The sequence below is a fragment of the Aythya fuligula genome, chromosome 1 (genome assembly GCF_009819795.1).
Source record: "Aythya fuligula isolate bAytFul2 chromosome 1, bAytFul2.pri, whole genome shotgun sequence".
Taxonomy (NCBI): Eukaryota; Metazoa; Chordata; class Aves; order Anseriformes; family Anatidae; genus Aythya; species Aythya fuligula.
Window position 1 is genome coordinate 58,203,941 of NC_045559.1, and position 20,255 is coordinate 58,224,195.

General features: G+C 38.4%; 1 protein-coding gene across 1 annotated transcript; it reads right to left on the reverse strand.

Moving 5' to 3' along the window:
* Positions 1–1,235: 1,235 nt before the first annotated feature.
* On the reverse strand, positions 1,236–19,115 carry HCFC2 (host cell factor C2). Its single transcript, XM_032185699.1, has 16 exons — positions 18,948–19,115; positions 17,131–17,279; positions 16,582–16,742; positions 15,357–15,565; positions 14,787–14,871; positions 13,728–13,831; positions 12,961–13,149; positions 11,508–11,693; positions 10,990–11,093; positions 9,819–9,981; positions 8,646–8,846; positions 7,365–7,435; positions 6,004–6,141; positions 3,831–4,016; positions 2,578–2,863; positions 1,236–1,717 (listed from the first exon to the last, which is right to left on the reverse strand). The coding sequence occupies exons 1-16, from the start codon at positions 19,111–19,113 to the stop codon at positions 1,692–1,694; spliced, it is 2,424 nt and encodes an 807-aa protein (XP_032041590.1). The 5' UTR covers positions 19,114–19,115; the 3' UTR covers positions 1,236–1,691.
* Between the last annotated feature and the right edge of the window lie 1,140 nt (positions 19,116–20,255).

The window sequence follows — 20,255 nt, forward strand, 5'->3', positions numbered from 1 at the left end:
GTTACTCCCGTGCCACAATTAACACTATTATAGCAATTTATGGTCCCCAGCACTTTTTATATGCTATTATAGCATGTGATGCGTTGCAATAATTAAGGCTGTATCAGCACTTCTGTTACAACCCTGACTTTCAGGGTAGCTAAAACTTGGCTATAAAATCTGCTCTGGGATACTTGAGCTGTTAAATCTCTTAACATCTTAGTGATACTTCTCCCACCAAACCAGGCACATCAATTCATTTAGTTTCTTTATTTACAAATGCTGTTAAGACAAATTTAACTGGCAGAGGCAAGTAATTCTACCTTGATGTATATTGTATTTTGGCATTCAGGGTAAAATTAAAGTGCAAAGTATAAACTTCATTGCACGGTAAAGAAATTTAGATTTTATTTTAAAATAAATCTTAGGTGCCTCAATCTATTCACCTAGTGACCTTGTCCAACTCAGCCATTTTCCTCTACACTTTGGTAAACATAGGTTTCTATATAGATACATAAATAGCATTTAAAATGTTTACCTTTATTTCACTACTGTGAACAAATTTTTCATCTAGCATAGGAATGGATCAACCTATTCCTAGAAGTAATGCTTGTTGAATTTATCAGCTAGCTAGTTAATGTAAAATGATGCATAGTAAAAGGGAGATACTGAACTTGATTGGTAGAATATACTGGTAAAGCAAACAAGCACTTAAGAAGATTAACTGGAATAAATATGTCGAAAGTTGCCATACGATATGTGCAAAATTGCTTACCATGTATTCTAAACTTTGGTTAAAGTTTTCAGATTGAAGTTTTACAGAAACGTTATGGAAGCAACACAAGTGATTACAAACACAGGAATGAGGTAAGTTATTATTAGTGCAAAAAGCAAGCATATGCTAAAAGCAAAGCATATGGATTTAAAAAAAAAAAAAAAAAAAAAAAAAAAAAAAGAGAATGAATCTCATGGAAGTTTTAATACAAGACCAGAAAGGTCTCTTGTAAACATTGGTATTTACAAGTTGAAGATTTGTACAACTACAAAAGGATAATTCTAAATATTAGTAGTGCATTTACAATGAATTTATGTTTGTTTTTTGTTTTGTAATAAGACAAATGACTAAGTATCTTTTTCCTTTTAAATTTTCAGGGGATATCTTTCAGGATTAAGATATTTGTTACAAATAGTAGAAAAATCATTTCTTTACAAAAAAAGTATATATTAAAATATTTATACATTTTAAGTTACTATATAATAACTGGAAATTTTTGCCTTGTACTCAGACACCACAATGAAGAATGTGGTATAAAACTGAAATCAAACAATTTTTTCATTTACCAAATCTTTTTGAGTTATTTATGCAAAATCTCTAGCAATCATGGGGACTGTACCTCAAACAGTACTGCATATGCCAATTTATTTTTTTATTTGAAACTTTGTGTGTATATATATATATATTTAATATTTTAACTATCGCTACCAAAAAGCTACTGGATAGAGTATGGTCCTCCACCCCACCACCTTCAGTATAGCTTCCATATGGTACTCATACCTGAGCAAGGCTCTGTAACGCTGATGTCTCAAACGTAAAAAAGGTTATATATTTTAAGATAAAAACAATGCAAAAATAAAATATTTGTAGCATTTACAAATAGTACAAGAGTTACATTAAACACTACATTCGAAACTTGAAATTTATTATCTTGATTCTACTTTGAGCTTGATGTTTTCATATCTGCAAGAAGAAGGAGACACTGTTAAACATTTCATAATTTAACTCGCGTACATGGTCAAATGCTATCAAACAACTCCTGTTTCATAGTTCTGGGATATATAGCTCTGGGATCAGGGTTAAAACAGCACTAGAGTACTGAACAGTAGGAAGACAACTTCACTGTTGCTGCCCATCTCAGAAAACTACACTCAGAACAACCAGAGGTGTACTCAACAGTTCACTTTCAACTGCACCCTGTGGATCCCAGCGCAGGGACTGGCAGGACAGCCAAGCCCATCCAACAGCCCGCTACTCCCCGGAGGGTGGGAATTTCAAGTTGATCCATTCCCATCCCCAACTAATCACAAATTTGAGTGTAGAGATGAGATAACCAAAGCCATTCCTACTAGCTCTAATACAGACTTTAAAGAGTACATTAAATCACAAAAATGCACCTTATGTCACTTTATGAAAAATTATTTTGATAAGGAAGGGGTAAAGACTGGGGAAAAAAGAACTACATTCCCGCATATAACTGGATTGCTTACTAAAAAAACGGAAAACTCCTAAGCTGAAGTGAAGTCCAGGGAAATCAGAAGTTTACTGGCAGTTTATTATTTGAGAAACTAAGTGAGATTCAATAACCAACGCTCAGTACTTGCTCATCTTTGCTCATGAACAAATCCCATCTCTCAATGTTACGCTAAAGTTAACAACCACCTTTTCCTAAAACTTCTACAAAGAACAAAGTGACATTTCACTGCTGAGAAAAGTGCACTGCTGAGACATGCGCCGCTGAGAAAAGTGCTGGTTGTAGAGGCACAATCAGCTATTTTCTCCGCCACGGCCCACTTAAATGCTGTGTCTGACACTGACTTTACCTTGAAGCCATCGAACTTGTGTGGCCGGTCCATATCCCCTCTCATTCTTGGCAGAAATCCTGAACACTATAGCAGGTCGTGAAGTGTAATCAACGTGAGCATTTGAAAGCTGGGCAGCTGTCACTATACAAGATGTCTTAAGCCCACAGTATATTCTCATAAATACAAGCTGATTTGGATTTTCCTGTAACTGTGTGGAACGGATTGCTAAGTAGGCAGAATATTCCAAAATATTTCCAGAAGGTGAAGCTGGAGGCTCCCAAGAAAGATGAATACAGTCTACGCTCTGAAGAAAAAGAGAAAAATATGATACTATTCAGCTAACCATTAGACACTCAACTATATATAATACAAATAGTTATAAATACATAAAAACCTAAAAATAGTTAAATACATAAAACCCTAAAATAGTTAAAAATACATAAAATGTGCATCTTAAACTTCTCACCTATTCTGTTATTCTTTATTCTAAAATTAACCTTTTGTTTCTTTCTTCTGGTACTAATGCAGAATCACCACAGATGCCAAAGGATATTTTGGAAAATAAGAATGCTTATTTTCTGATCCATTCTTTCAAAAAAGAAAGATACTACACTTCTAAACACAGGTTTACTTGTATGTGTGGATGTGCCAAATTTTCACTAGTAAAGAAGACAGTATGTCAGGCAAGGTGAAACACTAGACAATAAAACACATCTACGATTAAAACAAGTTACAAACCCCAGAAAAAGAAAGAAAATCCCCAAGTATTTTTAAGGTGGAATTCGTTGGGTTACAGGTTTGTAAGAAGTTATCTGTTTGAAAGTTAGCAGTTTTAAGAGATGAAAACACGTTAGCTTATCAAATCATTACCCAGAATTGCCCTTTGATTTTACCAACATCACTGTTGTTTTATGGAAAAAGACTAAAACCTAATCATCCTTTGGAGGCAAAGGGTCTTAAATTTTGTTTTAAACATGGTAAACCCCTATAAAATTAAAAATGCAGGAAAAGAAAACAATGGGAAAATTATCAGACAATTGAGATGTATCTTGCAACATGATCATTATGTTTTAAAATATTTTTTAGCAAACTTCTTAAAGAATATTATGTTGAGCAGAAGTCACTGACTAAACATTTGACACTATTCAACACTTATTTTTTCACTTAAAAAAAAAAAAAAGAAGCCAAAACTAGCCAAAAACAAGAGTTCCATGATTAAGCTTGCGAACAGGATTTTATGCATCAGAACAAGAACTATTTACATTTCTCACCTTGGTGATTTTGACTGTTGAAGGAGCTCCGGGAAAACCTGGAATACAAGTCTTGAATTCACTGACTTTACTGAAAGGCCCAACACCACAGCCATTAATTGCAGCGACTCTGAACCTGTACACTGTGCCTGGAAAAAGATCCTGTTTCTTAAGTAATCTGTAGTCTGGTACATTTGCATTTTCCAGCTGAAAATAAAGCAATGTTTGAGTTACTTTTAAAAGTATTTTAAGCAGAATTAGCCTAAAAAATAAAATAAAAATATGACGTGAGGTGGGTAGCAATAAACTGAGATAGTTAGGTTTAATCGAAACACAAACCGGATCTAGTGCTTTTGTATTTGAATCAGAAAGTTTCTGACTGAGGCACTAGCCTGCCTCAGAACAACTCCTCCAAGAACAATTCCCTCTCCACAAATAACATGAAAACCCCTGGCATTTAAATTGAACTGCATTTCTTGTTTAGATTTACTTTGGATAGTAAAAATAAAGTAGCATTTCTAACTGTATAGCTTATTACTTAATTACTATACTCCTCTGTCCTCAAAAATATTTTTATTTGAAAATTACTTGTTCCTATAGTTAAGAGTTGCACTTTATGAATAGGTAACCTAAATGTTTTTAAAGAGAAGCAGAGTCAGTAAGTTAGTAACAAGCAAGTTTCTGAAACATCAGGTGCTACTCTATTTCCTTGCTTAACACATGCATTGATACATCTTTGAAGCTTCCTATTGAACGCTTTTCCTCTTGAATAATGTGTAACAAATCACAATATAAACACTGTAAAATATACTACATATACTCTTTAAAACTGGTATGTGGGGTATCTATAATGAAGTGTTTTCAAAGAAAACATTCTTTTCTTTTGTGTTTTAAGAAAACCTGTTGGGGTAAGACAGCACCTTGAATACCTTCATCTACTAGGGTAAGACAGCACCTTGAATACCTTCATCTACTCTAACACTAACAATCTACTCAAATACCAACACAACAGCTTTTGTCTAACCTGTGGTTAAGACTGAAACCTGTTCTCCATGAAACCCCCTCTTACTAAAAACATCTAAGTTCTAACAAGGTTTAAAAACCATCACTATCAACAAAAAGTCCATGTGCCTGCAACTTGTTCTACTCTTTGTTTGTGAAGGTTTCTTTTTTTATACAATCAGTCCTATAAATACATTCTTGAAAAGATAGGTACCTTATATAACAGGACAGCATAGTCAGTATTTACAGAAGTACAGAGAAGACTGAGAGGTTTGGAGAGTGCTCAGGTTGCCTATTAATACACACATATGCAGCAGAGGTTAAAATCTATCCATGAGTTTTATTTTCTCTTACATGTCCTATCTGCCAGTAAGATACCTAAGCTGCTTACTAACAGGCAAAGCGCTACAGGTAAGGCAGAGACCTGTTCTGGCAGAAGGAAAGCACGGCTAAGTAAATACTTAGCCATTTGCTGACAGACAGGTTCCATACAAGGAAGCAAATGCTCATTCCTGAGTTTTGAAATCAACTCCTGCATCTTCTTAAGAGAAGCAGCCTCCTGGCTGTAGGTATTTCTGCCCATTTAAGTGACATACAGCCATCAGTTTTGTTTCTAGTCCACTTGGACATCATTAGTCTACACTTTCAAGACTACAAAGGCTTTGTAAATTACATGTCTATAGTGTTTTCCCATACAAACTTCCATATTTAACAACATTATTTTATAGAAAAAGAATTCAAAAGCCACTACTCTTCCACATCTAGTCTTTTTAAACATTCTAAACTGTTACTAATATATTTACAAATGTATCCTTGAGACAGAGGAAACTGACTGGAATATTTCAGTACTGTATGGAAATAATACATTTTAAAGTTCTTTAAGAGTTTTTACTGTTTTGAAATGTCATGAAGTTGAAAATTCCTTCCTAAGGCTACAAATAGAAATACGGAAAGAATTAGTGATGGTACAATAAGATGTTCCATATAACTAGACAAAAAACAACAGGAAAAAAATGCATCTGGTTTAGAAAACAGTAAAAAAAAAAAGCCAAATATGTCAGGAACTTTGATCTTAAAACTCCTATAAGCACCAGTTTGTATCACAAAATCCCACATTTTGTCATTAAACATATGAACACTGGACTCCAAAACACCTGTGTGCAAGGTCTGTCAGAGAAAAATTAGCAGCTACCTTGTTGGAGTTGCTCAGTGTTTCCTCTGGCAGCAAGTAGAACTGGTTCACCATAGCACTGTTGTTCTTAAAAATTCCAACATCATACCACTGCCGGTCTCTTGTTTTCACCGGTGCCGTCTGTCTTTGTAGAGTTTTCTAGTATTTGAAGAACATGTTATGTAGACCATCCATACACTTTAATGTAATATATAAAAAACACATTTCAAGACTCTAGTGTATGTGCAGGAGAATCCCCTTTCATACCAGTAAATGACTTCCTTATACTTTAAGTGAATGTGCATCTGTTACTGAAATACTGTTCAAAACCAACTGGTTCTCAAGTATTTAGATTCAGTCATCATTTAGAAAATATGAAAGCTGTAGATGGGACGTCATCTCTGACATCCTAGTTTAAACGGGAAGGGGAAGAAGTTTACAGCTGTAGAACTAGGTGTGCGTAGCAGCTGTAGTTGTGAGTTAATTTTGCTCAGAGGCCAGGAAGAACACTGCAATGTGGTTGTACACCAGCAGCTCCGCCTGGGATTCTGCTGCATCTCAGCCCCAAACATACTCCCTTGAAAGCAGCTACTAAATTCACTTGCATCTCAGATCAGGGCCTCCACTGTGGCATGGGGCAATGGTTGTGGAGGGCATGAGAAATATTCCTGACTGGCCCAGAAAGACAAGCTGCCTTTCTTGCTTGTCTCCAGGCACCAAGGAGAGTGCTCGCAGTGCTGCCCAGAGCAGACAGATGATGTTCCTGCTAGCATGGAAGAGGGGCAGGAGTGGCAGCTGCTATTGGCAAAAGCACCCCAACCCTTCAGTAGCAGCTGCTTCTTCCCACCCTTAGCTCCACTCTTTTGGTGGCACCTTGGTTTTGTGTATTAAGTTGTAAGCAGGTGAAATAGGAGGCATTTACTTTTTTTTCAGGCAGTATTTACAGCTTGCATAGCCAGTCCCCATCTCCTCTAGGGAAAAACATCAAGATGTCAGTTCAGTTATGTTTCAAACCTACAGATCAGCAGCTAACACTATATCTGATCTAATACATATTTTAAATTCACTTGTGCAGACAGAAAAACATTTTACATTTGCACATTATACAGCAGAAAGACCGCTCCACTGTGCCAGTCAATAAAAATGATTCAACAGCTGAAACACATACTTGGAGATCCTCCTGAATACACAACTGCTACTTAGATTCAAATCTAACCCGCACAATGAAATTAGTTCGCAACAGAAAATGTTTACCCTGTATTATTCACTTCAAACCCTAAATATACCTTGCTTCTCTTTCAAAGAGATACAATTAAAAAATAACAGAAGAGCCCTTACAACCAACAGAGCAACAGAACTTAATTATACTTATGCAGACTTACAGAGGAGTGTGAATCATTTGTCTGTCCAGTATTGACCCTTGTTGAAGGCATGATATAAGCAGTTTCAGCAGCTAGAAACAAAAAATTACACTTAAGGTTTTTTTTTTTTTTTTTTTTTTTTTAACAAATTAAGCTTTATAACACAAAGTCCACATAATATAAAAGCTGACCTCAATAGTCATTTACAAGTGTTTGCTGCAAATGTCTCAAAGCTCTTTTGCATGCAGTTTTATTTGTAACATAAACAACTAATTTTGGTTTGCTTTATATTCAGAGAACAATTATAAGAGCCTGGCACTGCAGACAGCTACAGATAATACAGACAGGACTCAGAAAATCCTAAAATACGACAGAATTATGAAGTCAGTACGAAATATTTGTGAACAAGTGATAAATATCAGATTGAGGCACATACTGATGACACAGTATGAATTGCCTAAGGATGAAATCTTAACACACTGCTTCAGAAATAAATACAGTTTGAATTCTGAATAAGAGCAATTAATCTTTAAACAAACCTAACAAATGGGAAAAGAACATTTACTAAATTTAAAATTGAATCTTAAAGAAAAAAAAAGAAACCAAAGCACATGAAAAACTCAAGGGAATATTAGTATTCTATACTTGTGTTTGTTTTTAAAAAACAATACTTTTCAGTAAAAATTACACTACTTGTATTCAGTAAGAGAATACTTTAGCTAACACTCAAAACAATAGCAAGCACAGCCTGTTGATTTTCATGAAAAACAGAATTGGAAAAGTGTTTATGTTTAGTTTTTGTATTGGTGCTTATTTTGTTTACTTCAAGCATACTGTGAAGAGGTCACCACCTTTGGCTAGTGGTGAGCTAGCCAAAGCCACATAAGCTGGCCATGTTTGTTACAGGGGTCAATTGTTTAAAATCAAAACCATGTAAGGTTATTATCCATAGACTTTTGCTGATGAAACAAGCAATCACTGAATGAAAGCAAATATCCTACAGGCAACAGAACTGGCTGCCATTGCTGTTTAAAAAACAGGCTTCTGCATAAACGAAGATTTAAAAGATTTTTCACTTACAGGAAACAAAGTTGTTTACAAGAATATAAAAGGAACATCCTGATTTTAAAAGATGTGTAAATCATAGCAGAGATCATTCAGGCTGCCCAACGTCCTCCACGGCCCAAAGCCCTATCTCAATCCCAGGTACTAGCCAAGATGGGAATCCCACCACACTACAGGAACTCTGATGGCCTTAGATATATATGGCTCAAAATACAGTATGTGAAACACATTTCAAACCTTCAGATTTTGAATTGAATGTTGTTAGTGAAGTTTCATCTTTAACAACTGCCCCATTTGTACTTGATGATTCAGTTTTAACAGCCTGCTGGGTTACCATAGTTTGTGTGCTGGAGACAGTACTGGATACAGAAGCATCAGGCATTACAGTTCTTTTGTCCAAGTCATGTAATTCACCTACATTTGCTGAAGTCTGAGGACCTTAGAAAAAGAAAATATTAACCAGAATTCAATACTGATGACACCTAGCAAGTCTCAACTTGATCTAATGGCTTTAGTTTCACATAAAAACAGATGTTAGCTCAGGCTTAGACTAAAATAGATCAGATTATATGCATTGCTAACACTTTCTTTATGTAACTATCTTAATAAGAACTTGTCTATATAGTCATAACCAAATACATGTTAGCAGTTGTATTCAAATAGCAGTTTCATTTGTGCTAGATGTATTCTGTATCTATCCTTTCTTAACCAAATTGGGCGAAAAAAAGTATTCACACAAATGAATATCACAGCTTCATAACAAGCAATTTCATATTAGCATCAGTGGAAGTCTATTTCTTGCTCAGCACTAAGATCCCGAACTTCCACACAACAATTAAAACACACTGCAAAGAAAATGAAAAATGTAACACCACATAAATTACGTAGAAGTCAAAAATAAACAGATCAGGTGTGTGGGCCTGGATTCACCCCGATGAACTTTCAGTGAAGTGCCTGTATCAGTAACTAGTCAGTTTCTTTTTCCTCTGTAGCCAGAGAAAAACATGCTCCTCTCTACGTCATCTACAATTTTAAATAGGCTAGTAACTTTTCATTACTAACAGACAGGGAAGTACTATAAAAGGAGCCTTGAGTTACTATAACCTTACCTAGTACAATAGACCTGGTACTGTCCATCTGGTCTTTGATGTTAAGAAGGGCTATTTATGTTTAAACAGACACATTTGCCATCATAATATTTAATATATTAAGAATTTTCTCTTGTGATACTTAAAACAGCTTAGGATTTCCTTTTTATATTAATTACGTATAGTAGTAACTAGCACAAGGATTTTTTAAAATCCATCTAAAATAATTGTAAATTGCAAAACAGAAATAATCTTATTTTGTGTTTGAGATGACTTTTCAATTCTCACTTTTTAAATAATTTTTATTTTATACATATCTTACTTGAAGTACAACCAGGCAAAAGAGAAGGGGCATTTGAGTCTTTGAATCCTGTTGCATCTGCATGGTTTTTCATAGTCTCCTGTGTAATCCTGTTCTCAGGTGCTGCAACCTTTTCTTTTCCTTCTATTTTTAATAATGAGTTGGATGGAAGGGAAACTTGGACCTAAACATTAACAAATAAGTTCTTTTGGTTAACTGTGAAGTTTGTAAATTTCAGTCGCAAACATGGCATGAAAATGCTTGCTCAAAAACAACAAAAATCCTCTGACCAATCCCCCAGCACTTTAAAATACAACAAGCAACCAACATCACAATCCACATTATTCTAGCCATCATAACACAAAGACTGAAACTATGTTAACTTGGAAATGTCCCTGTCCCACGCTACATTTTATCTGAGTGAGCTCACATTCTTATCACACAGAAGCTCATTAATGCATACATTTAGCCTATTGGGGTGGGGGGAAAGGGGTTGGGATAGGCAGGGGGGCAAAATCACAATTTAAAGAGGCTTTCAACCACTGCTTTCCTGGCACATATCTAAGATATTTCTACTGTTAGTAAAATTCACAGTGCTTCCATGTGTGTTTTCTGCAGGAACACATTATGAATTCCATACAGATCTAAGGGCTTACACAGTTAAGAAAAGGTCTACATTATTAAAAATGGGATCCTTTGGCCAGAGTTTTTCCTCTCAGTTTCTTTGTTATTGGCAAAACAGTGGAACATGTACAACTGCACAGCCAGAATACATAATAATTGGGTTTATACTGCAGTAGAAACTGCTAAACAGAGTAGCATGAAAACCTGAACTAAGAAGGAACATGCATTATCCTTTTTGCTTCCCACATGAATTTCACCAATATTTTGAGGGTGAAAAGTGTTTCTCCTGTTATCAGGCTCCCAGTTAGTTTTCTGGAAGCCAACACAGTTGCAGTTTGCTCTCTGTATTACCAGGAAGAGGACTTTAAAGACCATGTCAATCATGAAAATAGGAAGGATGTAAAAAAGCATATAAAACCACTTCAGCAGGTGTCTGTTGTTGTTTGATTTATGAACTTCCTAAGGTCTAAGAAGTAGGCAGGCACTTCAAAAACTGAGAAAGTGTTTTGGCAGTTCTCGTGCTTCCCACGCTACTTTGCCACTTAAGCGTTTTTCAGTTTACACTTACGTTATTAGGAATGACATTATTTGCTTGGCTGGGATGATCCACCTTCAGTTCTGGACAAGGGACACTAGGCAATGATTGTGGAGTTTGATGTAGAGAAGAGCCACCTTTCAGGTAAACAAAAGCAAATCACAATCAATTATATAAAACTTAGTATTAATGGGTGGAATCTATTCCAGTAAGCACAAGGGAGACATGAGGTTGCCTAAAGAATGACTTGGTTGTTAAACTGAAATGAAACTGCATGGCCAAATAGTCAATTAAAATCCCTTCCTCCTGTCCCCTTTCTCAAATCATGCCCAGTACTACACAAATATCTCCAGCATTCAGATAGCCAGAACTGACAAGAGGCAGGTTAAAGCTGAATTTTCCATAATCACGATGTACACATTTTGGAAATATCCAAAGAAATAGGGTATCTCTCTCTGAGTCATCTTATTTAAAACAAAGAACTCAATTATTTACTCAAATCTCTACTCTGCCTTTGCACAAGCATTAGTGTAACATGATCTGACTACTACCTTGTGAACTCAGCATGGATGTTTCTGGAGCCCCAGTGCCAGGTATTCCAGCCGCTGATGGCACTGGTGAATCAGCATGTAATTGAAGAAGATAGCCTTCAACAGTAGGTACTTCATCCCATTTCACTTGAAAGGAGTTGGTTGTAGCTCTAATCAGCTGTACCTGTGATGGTGCTGGAGGTTTCTCTACAAGAAACCAATAAAATACAGGTGCCATATTTGAAATTGCTCCCTTTTAACAGCTTAAGAAATATCTACATGAAGCAAGCAAAATCAATAGCTCCCTTTTCACTTACATATAATATGCACCAAATTCAACAAGAAACATTGTCAAGGGTGCCAAATCGAGCACAGAATTATAAACTGACATTCTGAAGTGTTCAAAAACGCTGGATGTTTGATGCATTTTCTTAAGGTTTTAATGGCTCTTCTGCTGCTGGTATGTCTTTGTGTTGTATATCCATCATCATAGGCATTACAATATGAGAGATCCTTTTCCTGTCCTAAAAGGCTATGTGTAGCTCTTTGGCTCCTAAAGCTTTACATGCTCCTAGAAGAAATTCACAGAAGACTGAACTTCCTTTTTGCTTGCTCTCTCTAGCTGAAGTGAACTTTCCCTCAAACTTCTGCACAGGCTGAAGCCCAGGCACGATTCAATGCCAATGACCTGCTCTCCTCACTTGCCCTGATGCCTGACTAGGTTGCACTCTCAAGTACATCCCTCCCCTGCCACTCCTTTACTTCTAACCTTTCTAAGAGGAGGGGAAAAAAGAAAGGCAAAAAGAAAAAAAAAAAAAAGAAAAAATCTCCACTGCCCTAAATGTTTCACATTCTCCAATAACCATTCTGACACTTCTGCTTGAGCAAACAACTCCCTCCTGAAAGTGCTATTCTAGTTTCCTCACTCCTGATAACATCTCTGTGTCCTGCTAACAAACAAATATCCATCATGTCAACTACTAATGAGTGATTAATAGTCCCCAAAATCCCCTACGCCCCAGAACAATTTGGTCCTTTCTCTAATTCAACAGTATCTTTTTTCAGTCCAGGAGATGAGGAAGCAGCAGCAGCAGCAATGATCCCAAGAGAAGGAGGGGGTTGGTTAAAAAAAAATAAAAGGTAAGTAGTAGCAGAAGAGATCACTCTATAGAGAGGCCAGGAACTTTGAGTTTAGGTAAAACACCCTTTAGCACCTTTTATCTACCAACTGTGGCATGCAATACAGAATCTAGCCACAAAGTTCTTTCAGGGGCTTTAAACATGCCTTTCTATTTTTTTCCATTTGAATTACAGCTGTAGTCTTCAAACAATCAACAGCGAAACGTGGCTTATTTGAATAAGCTTTAAAATTTAAAACACTTTAGTGCTTGCTAGAGCTTCTGAGCATTGATGACGCCAGGTTCCTATACATTAATAAAATATGGAACATATTTCTCATTTATTTCTGACTCACCAGTATCAAGGTACCAAAGATCTTTGCAGCAAACTTGATTGTTCCAAGCTTTTCTGTAACCATCTCTACCACTCCAGATATACAGACGAGTGCCAACCGCTACCGCACAGTGTCCTGCTCTTGGCCCTGGTAACAAGTTACTTTTGTCTTCCTGGCAATCTGAGATCAGACCTATCCATTCTGTGGTATCTAGTAAATGAAACTCAAAAACTTTAGTTTCTAGATGGATTTCAAAGCATGCAATACAGGGGTTAATACACTTAACTGCTCAGAGAAAATTAAAATAAATCACATCTGTTTTTATAATGACCGCATTGGATTTTTTGATATTACAAACAGAAGGTCATTTTCCAATTCATTTGTAAGATACGTTCATTTGATTCAGGATCAATTTTCTGACCTCTGGTCGCCCATCTCAGATGAACAGAAGATCAGAAATTGAGGATTAAGGGACAGTTCAATCACAGTTTAGAAAAAAAATAATTTTATGATCTTTCTTGTGTCCTACTATAAATGAAGGAGTGCCATCTACATTACCTAGTATTAAAAGTTGGATGAACAAAGATTTGCACCAGCAAACTTGCTGAATTATCAAAGAAAAAAAACACTTCTTAAGAAATATGAAAAAAGAAGGTATCTTCTGCAATCAACTATGTTTACAGCTTTCTATCTTAAAACTTATCTCAGGGTCTTTAGAATATTTAATCTACTCCATTAAGAAAGGATTAATTCAAAATGCCCACTCCAAGACAGAGAGAAACACTGACCCAAATTAAGATAACAAAATGAACCGGTACATTTCCATTCACCATCATGAGCAGAAATTTCACCTCCTGCTGACTGTGGAACCCATCCACCAAAAACATACATTCTGAAATATAGGAAAAGAGGGAAGAGGGAAGAAGAAAAGAAAAGTGAATTAACATTTCCAGACCTGCTGCATGTGCTCTCTCAAACTAGGACAAAATAGAAAATTTCCAGTGCTTTACAGTTCTTCTTTACATCAGAATTTGTGTCTTGCTGCAGACATCTACCTTCTGGAAATTTTGAGTAAGTTAACCAATTAAAAATAAATAAAATCTCAAACAACTCCCCAGAAACAGAAGTTAATACTGCAATTCTTTTACGAACCATCAACCTGCTAATACACTCCAGAAGTCATGTGTTTACATGGAATTTCTATCAAAACCTAAAACCATAATGCAGGCTACAACCTAATAACATTATATATATAAAAAATCTAAGCTCTTGGCTCAGGAAACAGTTTCTCACTTCTTCCCCACGCCCTGCCTCTTTCTCCTCACCCTGACTTGCAAACAGATAAAATGTACTGAAATCCATTTTGTCAGTGCTATCTGCCAAAACAAGTCATGCTGGCAAGAAGCAAAGAACTGAAGAACAGACTACAGAAAAACTGGTCCACAAAAATACAGAACAGCTTTGCCTAGACCTGAATTCTACTCTTTGGGTCAGTTTATTTGTGTACCTATTTCCCTGTCACAGATTCAGAGGCACCAAAGTTGGCTCCTGACAGAGCCAGCTCAGGTCCAGGTCCAGCTGATACTGCCCCTGACTGCACAAAGATGCATAAAGGAGCTTGGAAAACTACTTGTGGGTTGGGCAGATCATCCCACTGCATGGAAACACTGATGGTTTGTGAACTCTAAATTAAAACCAGTACTTTTTAATTTCCATGGAGATAGGGTAATAGAAGTAGAAATGCACTCTACAGGGCTGATGGTTTATACTGAGTAGTAGTGGATAAGCATCATTGTTCTCCTACTACGTGTACCTTTCTATAGTTGAGCTTTTAACAACAGACATACTTGTTTCCTATTACATTGGCCGTATGGAGACTGCGAGGAAGCGGAACTGTCCCTTTAGTTTCTGGTCTTGACCAGGTCATGGTTTCTAAAAGAAAAAGAAGAAAAACCTTAAATCAACTTATTACTGTGAATTTCTCAACTTAGATTTTAGGAATGTACCTCTAACATTCAACAAACCAAAATTTCAGCTTTTTAAGATGGACACTTTAAAAAAGAAAGTGCAGTAAAATCCATAAACAATTAGTCAGAATTTTCTATCAGTTTTCCAAAAGGATATATTAAGCTCATTTTTTAATGATTATTCAACTCTGTTATCACAGTGACATTCTTTAATGCAGCCTAAGAAAACAAAACAATCTCACAGCATAACCCAAATCCTTGAGGATGAGGATAATAAATGCAAAAATAGATGCTGTATGCATCTCATTCCAAAAATTACAGAAGATTAATGCCATGGTTTAAGTCCCAATAACATCTGCACTACAGCATGCCATTAATCCTCACATACTTTAATTTTTCCTCTTTGCCAGTGAAGCCCCTGAACTGACTTCTACTGGCAGATGAACTCACCTATGTCAAGTTCCCAGAGATCGTTAAGCCGACAGCCACACATCCCTCCGAAAATATACATCTTTGGACTTCCCAAATCTTTTCTGCAGTATACAATGGCGGTGTGAGATTCTCGGGGAGATGGCAAGATACCTTTTGTCACAGGAATACTCCAGCCAACAACTCCAGAACCATGCTGCAGCTCCAGTTCATAGAAATCATTTAAATATCTAGGGTATTATTGACACAGTATGAAAAACGTGTTTAAAAACATGATTTAAGTGAGTTTTAAATCCTGACTGCTTACAAGCATTACAACTTCTGCCTTGGAAGAGCAGAGAAATTTAAAATCCCCAAACATTCGATGGCATTGTGGACAGTATCAAAACAATAACAAAAAAAAAAAACTATTATAACTTGTTGCCTCTAAGGAATGCACACCATACTTACATCATACTTCATACGCTATAGTTCATGAAAGAAACATTCAAAACTGGTAAACAACGTTCTTAGCAGAAATTACCACATATGGATAAAGCTGGAGTAGAGTGTAAAGCTGTAGGAAATGCACTATGACATGGGACCTTAAAGAATTTCTGCAACTCTAAGGTAACAAAGGTGAAAAGGAGCTTGTTCTTTAGGCTGGCCAAGAGACAATTAGCCATGTGTTGAAGAATCTATTGGCATGTTATTTTTAGATGACTTGAATCTTGGCATTCGCGCTGAATACCTCATTTAATGAGCTTCAGATTGCCAGTTTGTAGCTCAGGGGATATAAGCACTCAACTGCAGGTGAGCATGGTATAAAATTTCACCGTTACAGTTCTGTTTGCTGATATTAAAGGCAACTGCAACTGTTACTTTAAAAATTTTCCAGATTGTTTCCCAGAGCATTGTAGAAGGAACTTCCATTGTGAATTCCCCGATGACTCATGAGACTTTGCTTCTTTAAGTAAACCTCACAAGCTCACATTCTTAAAAACATCCCCCAAAGTATTAAGGAAGAAAACCAAACCCTATTTAGTTTTCCCTCCAAAGGTGTCAGAGCTTTCAGTCTGTGTTCCATAAAATGGGATTAGCGGAAGAAATATTTCAGCTTCTTTGCATGCAACACCATCCATCTCACAACCAACCCAAATACGGGCAGTCAGCAAGCAAGACAGCCTCCCTAGAATGTTCCTCTTCAAAACTGCTGCATCTAATCATTTATTTTTAAAGACATTGAATTCAAACCAAAATAGCATACCTGGGAACATTATTATTTGAATCCTCACTCTCATTTGCCAGGCCACCAAATAAATAGCACTTGTTACCGTATAAAGAAAAGCTGTGGCCAAGCCGAGGACAAGGCGGTGATCCAGTGGAAGGAGCTTGAGGTTTTACTTTTTTCCAGAGCCATCGACTTGCCTTAAAGACAAGAAATACATGCTGAGAAATGTCTTCATTTATATTCGTTCATACTCAATGAATTCAAATAACATGAACACTCCTAGTATATTCTGTGAATGATTTTTAAAGAGCACTTGGCTTTTCTTAGGGCATACATTAACAGGAATACATAAAAGCTAACCTTCATAAAACATTAAATATTTTATACTTTGATTAGATGGAAGTCTTTTTTTCAAAGTTATTTATATTTCCTCCATCTTCAGAGTCTATTTAAAGAGTTTATTTTTCCTTGAGCAAAGCAAAGCTCATCTAACTGCACTCTGCAGTTGGTAATATAAGATGTTTTATTCCTAAATAAATAAACAAAGTAGTTCTCAGAACTGGAACATTTTCATACATTTCCTACCTGTAATTCATATAAATCATTACTGTATCTTCCATATTCAACCATTCCTCCAAAAACTAATATTCTGGTACCATCACAAACAAATCCATGCGCTGCACAGCCTGGAGGAATATCTCCCCTTACAGCAGGAAGGAACCATTGATTTGTAGCTACAAGTAAAAAAAAAGAAAAAAGAAATAAAGAAAAAAACACTGAAAAGGAAAGTGTATTTTTAAACACCTCTGCTTTCTAAAGAACTACCTTTTAACTGTCGATGACCATGAATTGGCTGCTTAATACTAAGTTTTTAAAATAAGAAATCAGTTTAATCCAATTTAAGACACTAAAACAAATACACACACCTCTATCAAACCGATGTTATTCAATATATAAACGAGCACGAGGTCACAGTAAGTCAGTTACCAAAAGCTGTTCAGCAATTTAATAGACTTCACAAAAAAAAAGTGGCACTCGGAGAGTGTTAGTCCTAGAAACAGAATTATTATAGCTGCAGCAGCAGCATGGCAGTGCGCCTGGACTTAATAGCCCTATTGAAAAACTAATTACACTATTTTGGGATGTTAATATCTACACAGTACTGCACTGATACATGGGAAAGGAGAGGCAAGAATAGCAACTGAGACTGTCTGGTACTGTTGCATATTGTTGTTCAAAGTGTTTTGGAACTGAGCAGTTCCAAGAGATGGCTGTCTCCTTTTCCTAAGCTTTTTTCATGAATAAGAAGAGGAAATGCGTGAAATTAAAAGCTTCCAGAGAACACTGCTGTAGGGGATTAAGAGGTCCTCAGTGTGTCATCACGCTCAGAGCAGGAATAACGGGTGCCATCCCACACTCGGACACCCCAGGTGACAGCCCTACATCTGAGCCCTGAGAAAAGAGGTCAGATCGAGCCAAACCCACATTTGGGGGCCGGAGTGGCTGAGTCACGGGCGGTCCTTTCTGTCACTGCTGCAAAGGGGCAAACCCCTTTGGAATCTGGGCAGGAAAATAAATAAAGTGGCATTAAGACCCGCTTAGAAGACATCTGCCACAACCGTTGTTCTAGAAGACAGTGTAACCGCTTTATCTATGAGCTTTACTTAGGTTACTTGTCGTAACGGCGAGGTTAAGAGATTGCAGCTTTCTGAAATGTGTCATCTTTAAGCTCTCACAGAATAAGCCGCTTGGAAGAACTCTTAACACTATGCATTTTCCTCGTAACGAACTATATCCAGAACATTTCCACCCTCACGGATTCTACCTCAAAAAAAAATTAAAAATAATAGAAAGCCATTCAGCCAAAATACTATAATCTTTTTGGAGCGTGGGGGGGGGGGGGGGGGGGGGGGGTACTTTTGAACGATTTTTAGAGGTCGGTGAGCTGTAAGGACGGCTGACGTGCTCTGAACTTTCACGCCTGGGGTGTATTTCACCTCAGACTGAAAGCTGAGGCAGTTTCGTGCTCTCGGCAGCCTCCCAGCTCCCAGCCCTCCATCGCGCCCAGCCGGGGCCCCTCAGCCCTCAGCGAGGGCAGCGGCCGTTGGCGGCTTCCCGCCCCCACGGGCTGCGGGGGGCGGCCGCCAGAGGGGGACCTGGGCACGGCGCGGGCATCGCCCAGCGGGGGAAACCCCACACGGGGAGGGGACGAGGAGCTCGGGGCGAGCCCGGGGGGCGACGAGGAGGAGGAGGAGGAGGAGGAGGAGGAGGAAGGAGGAGGAGGAGGAGGAGGAGGAGGAGGAGGAGGAGGAGGAGGAGGCCCCCAGGGACATGGCGGCAGCGCCACCGCCCTCTCCCCGCCGCCCCCCGCTCCCCTTGCCGCCCCGCCCCGCGCCCCGCACCCGTGTTGTAGACGTGCAGCTCGTCGGCGATGCCCTCGTTGCCGCCGCCGAAGATGATGACCAGCTCGCGGATGGCGACGGCGCGGTGCCCGTGGCGGGAGCGCGGCACCGGCCCCGTGAAGGAAGACACCCGCCTCCAGCTCAGCCCAGCGGCGGCCGCCGCCATCTTCCCGCCGCTCCCACAATGCCCCGCGCCGGCGGGCCGGGCCGCAGGGGAGGGGGTGATGGCGGCGGGGACAAGGGGGGGAAGGGGAAGGGGCGCGGGGTGGCCGCGGCTCCTCGGGTGATGTTTGTGGTGGTGCCATCCTCGGGAGCGGCCCCTCAGGCTTAACTGGGCGCCCTGGGTATCGCCCCGTGAGGGGAGTGAGGTGCTGAGATAAGAAGTTGAGGTTTGGGTTGTGTCGAGCTGGAGATCTCGGTCAGTGGGGTGGGAGCTGGGCTTTTCCCTCTGTGATCAGGGCGTTAAGTGAGGCTGTAAATGCCTGGGTTCAAGGGAAGCCTGGAGAAGGCACTGCTGGCAGTGTGTGGGGAGCTGGTGGTCCCCACGCTGCCACCACACGAACCTCAGAGCTCAGCAGTGTGCAGACAGTGCAAGGCACACTAATAAAACAGGTGGATTTCGATGAACACGAACGTAATCCTGTATAAAAAGTACCACACAACAGAAAAAGTGGTGGCTGCAACCATCTACACGAAGCATGCAACTCCTTGTACTGCTCTTCATGTATTTTTCCAACAAGCAGCTCTGCAAAAGGATTGTTTTCTGTAGTAAATCAGACACAGATAATACCCTTGAAGCGTATTTGAGACATATGGTTAAAAGCCCACGTTTTCAGATCCTGGGAGTGGAACAAAAATCTCAGTCAAAATTCTAAAAATAAACCCTGCATTTTAACTTACTCTTCATAAGTTGTGTGCTGTCTCATGCCAGAAATGTGAAACAGAATTTAAGGTGTATTCTTCCTCCTTTCACCAGTGATGAAAGTCTTGTGATAAAACTGCTTTAGTGTGTAAGAGGAAGGCTCCTAGAAAGGAGGCAGAGAACTGGAATAAAAGAAGTGAGATAGAAATAAAAGTGCAGAAGCATTTCAGGGGCATTTGGGAGATAGAGTATCAACAAACAGAATATTAACATCTACATGATACCTTTATCTATCGTCCATCTGAATCCAAACCAAACCCATGTGTTCAGATTAATTTCTCAGAGATTTGGGGATGATACAACTCAAGTCAGAGTGCATGCTCAGTTGAATTTTGCAAGTTTCACTCCATTTCATACTTGCAACAACTGTGCAAACAGACACTGGG

What these genes read in the sequence shown, in the direction of transcription:
- HCFC2 (XM_032185699.1), bottom strand. Translation starts at nt 19,113, where the DNA reads ATGGCGGCGGCCGCCGCTGGGCTGAGCTGGAGGCGGGTGTCTTCCTTC. An exon ending in TCAAATAATAATGTTCCCAG is followed by an intron (nt 15,566 to 16,581) that starts GTATGCTATTTT and finishes ATAATACCCTAG; the next exon opens with ATATTTAAATGATTTCTATG. An exon ending in ATTCAATTCAAAATCTGAAG is followed by an intron (nt 7,436 to 8,645) that starts GTTTGAAATGTG and finishes TTTTGTTTCTAG; the next exon opens with CTGCTGAAACTGCTTATATC.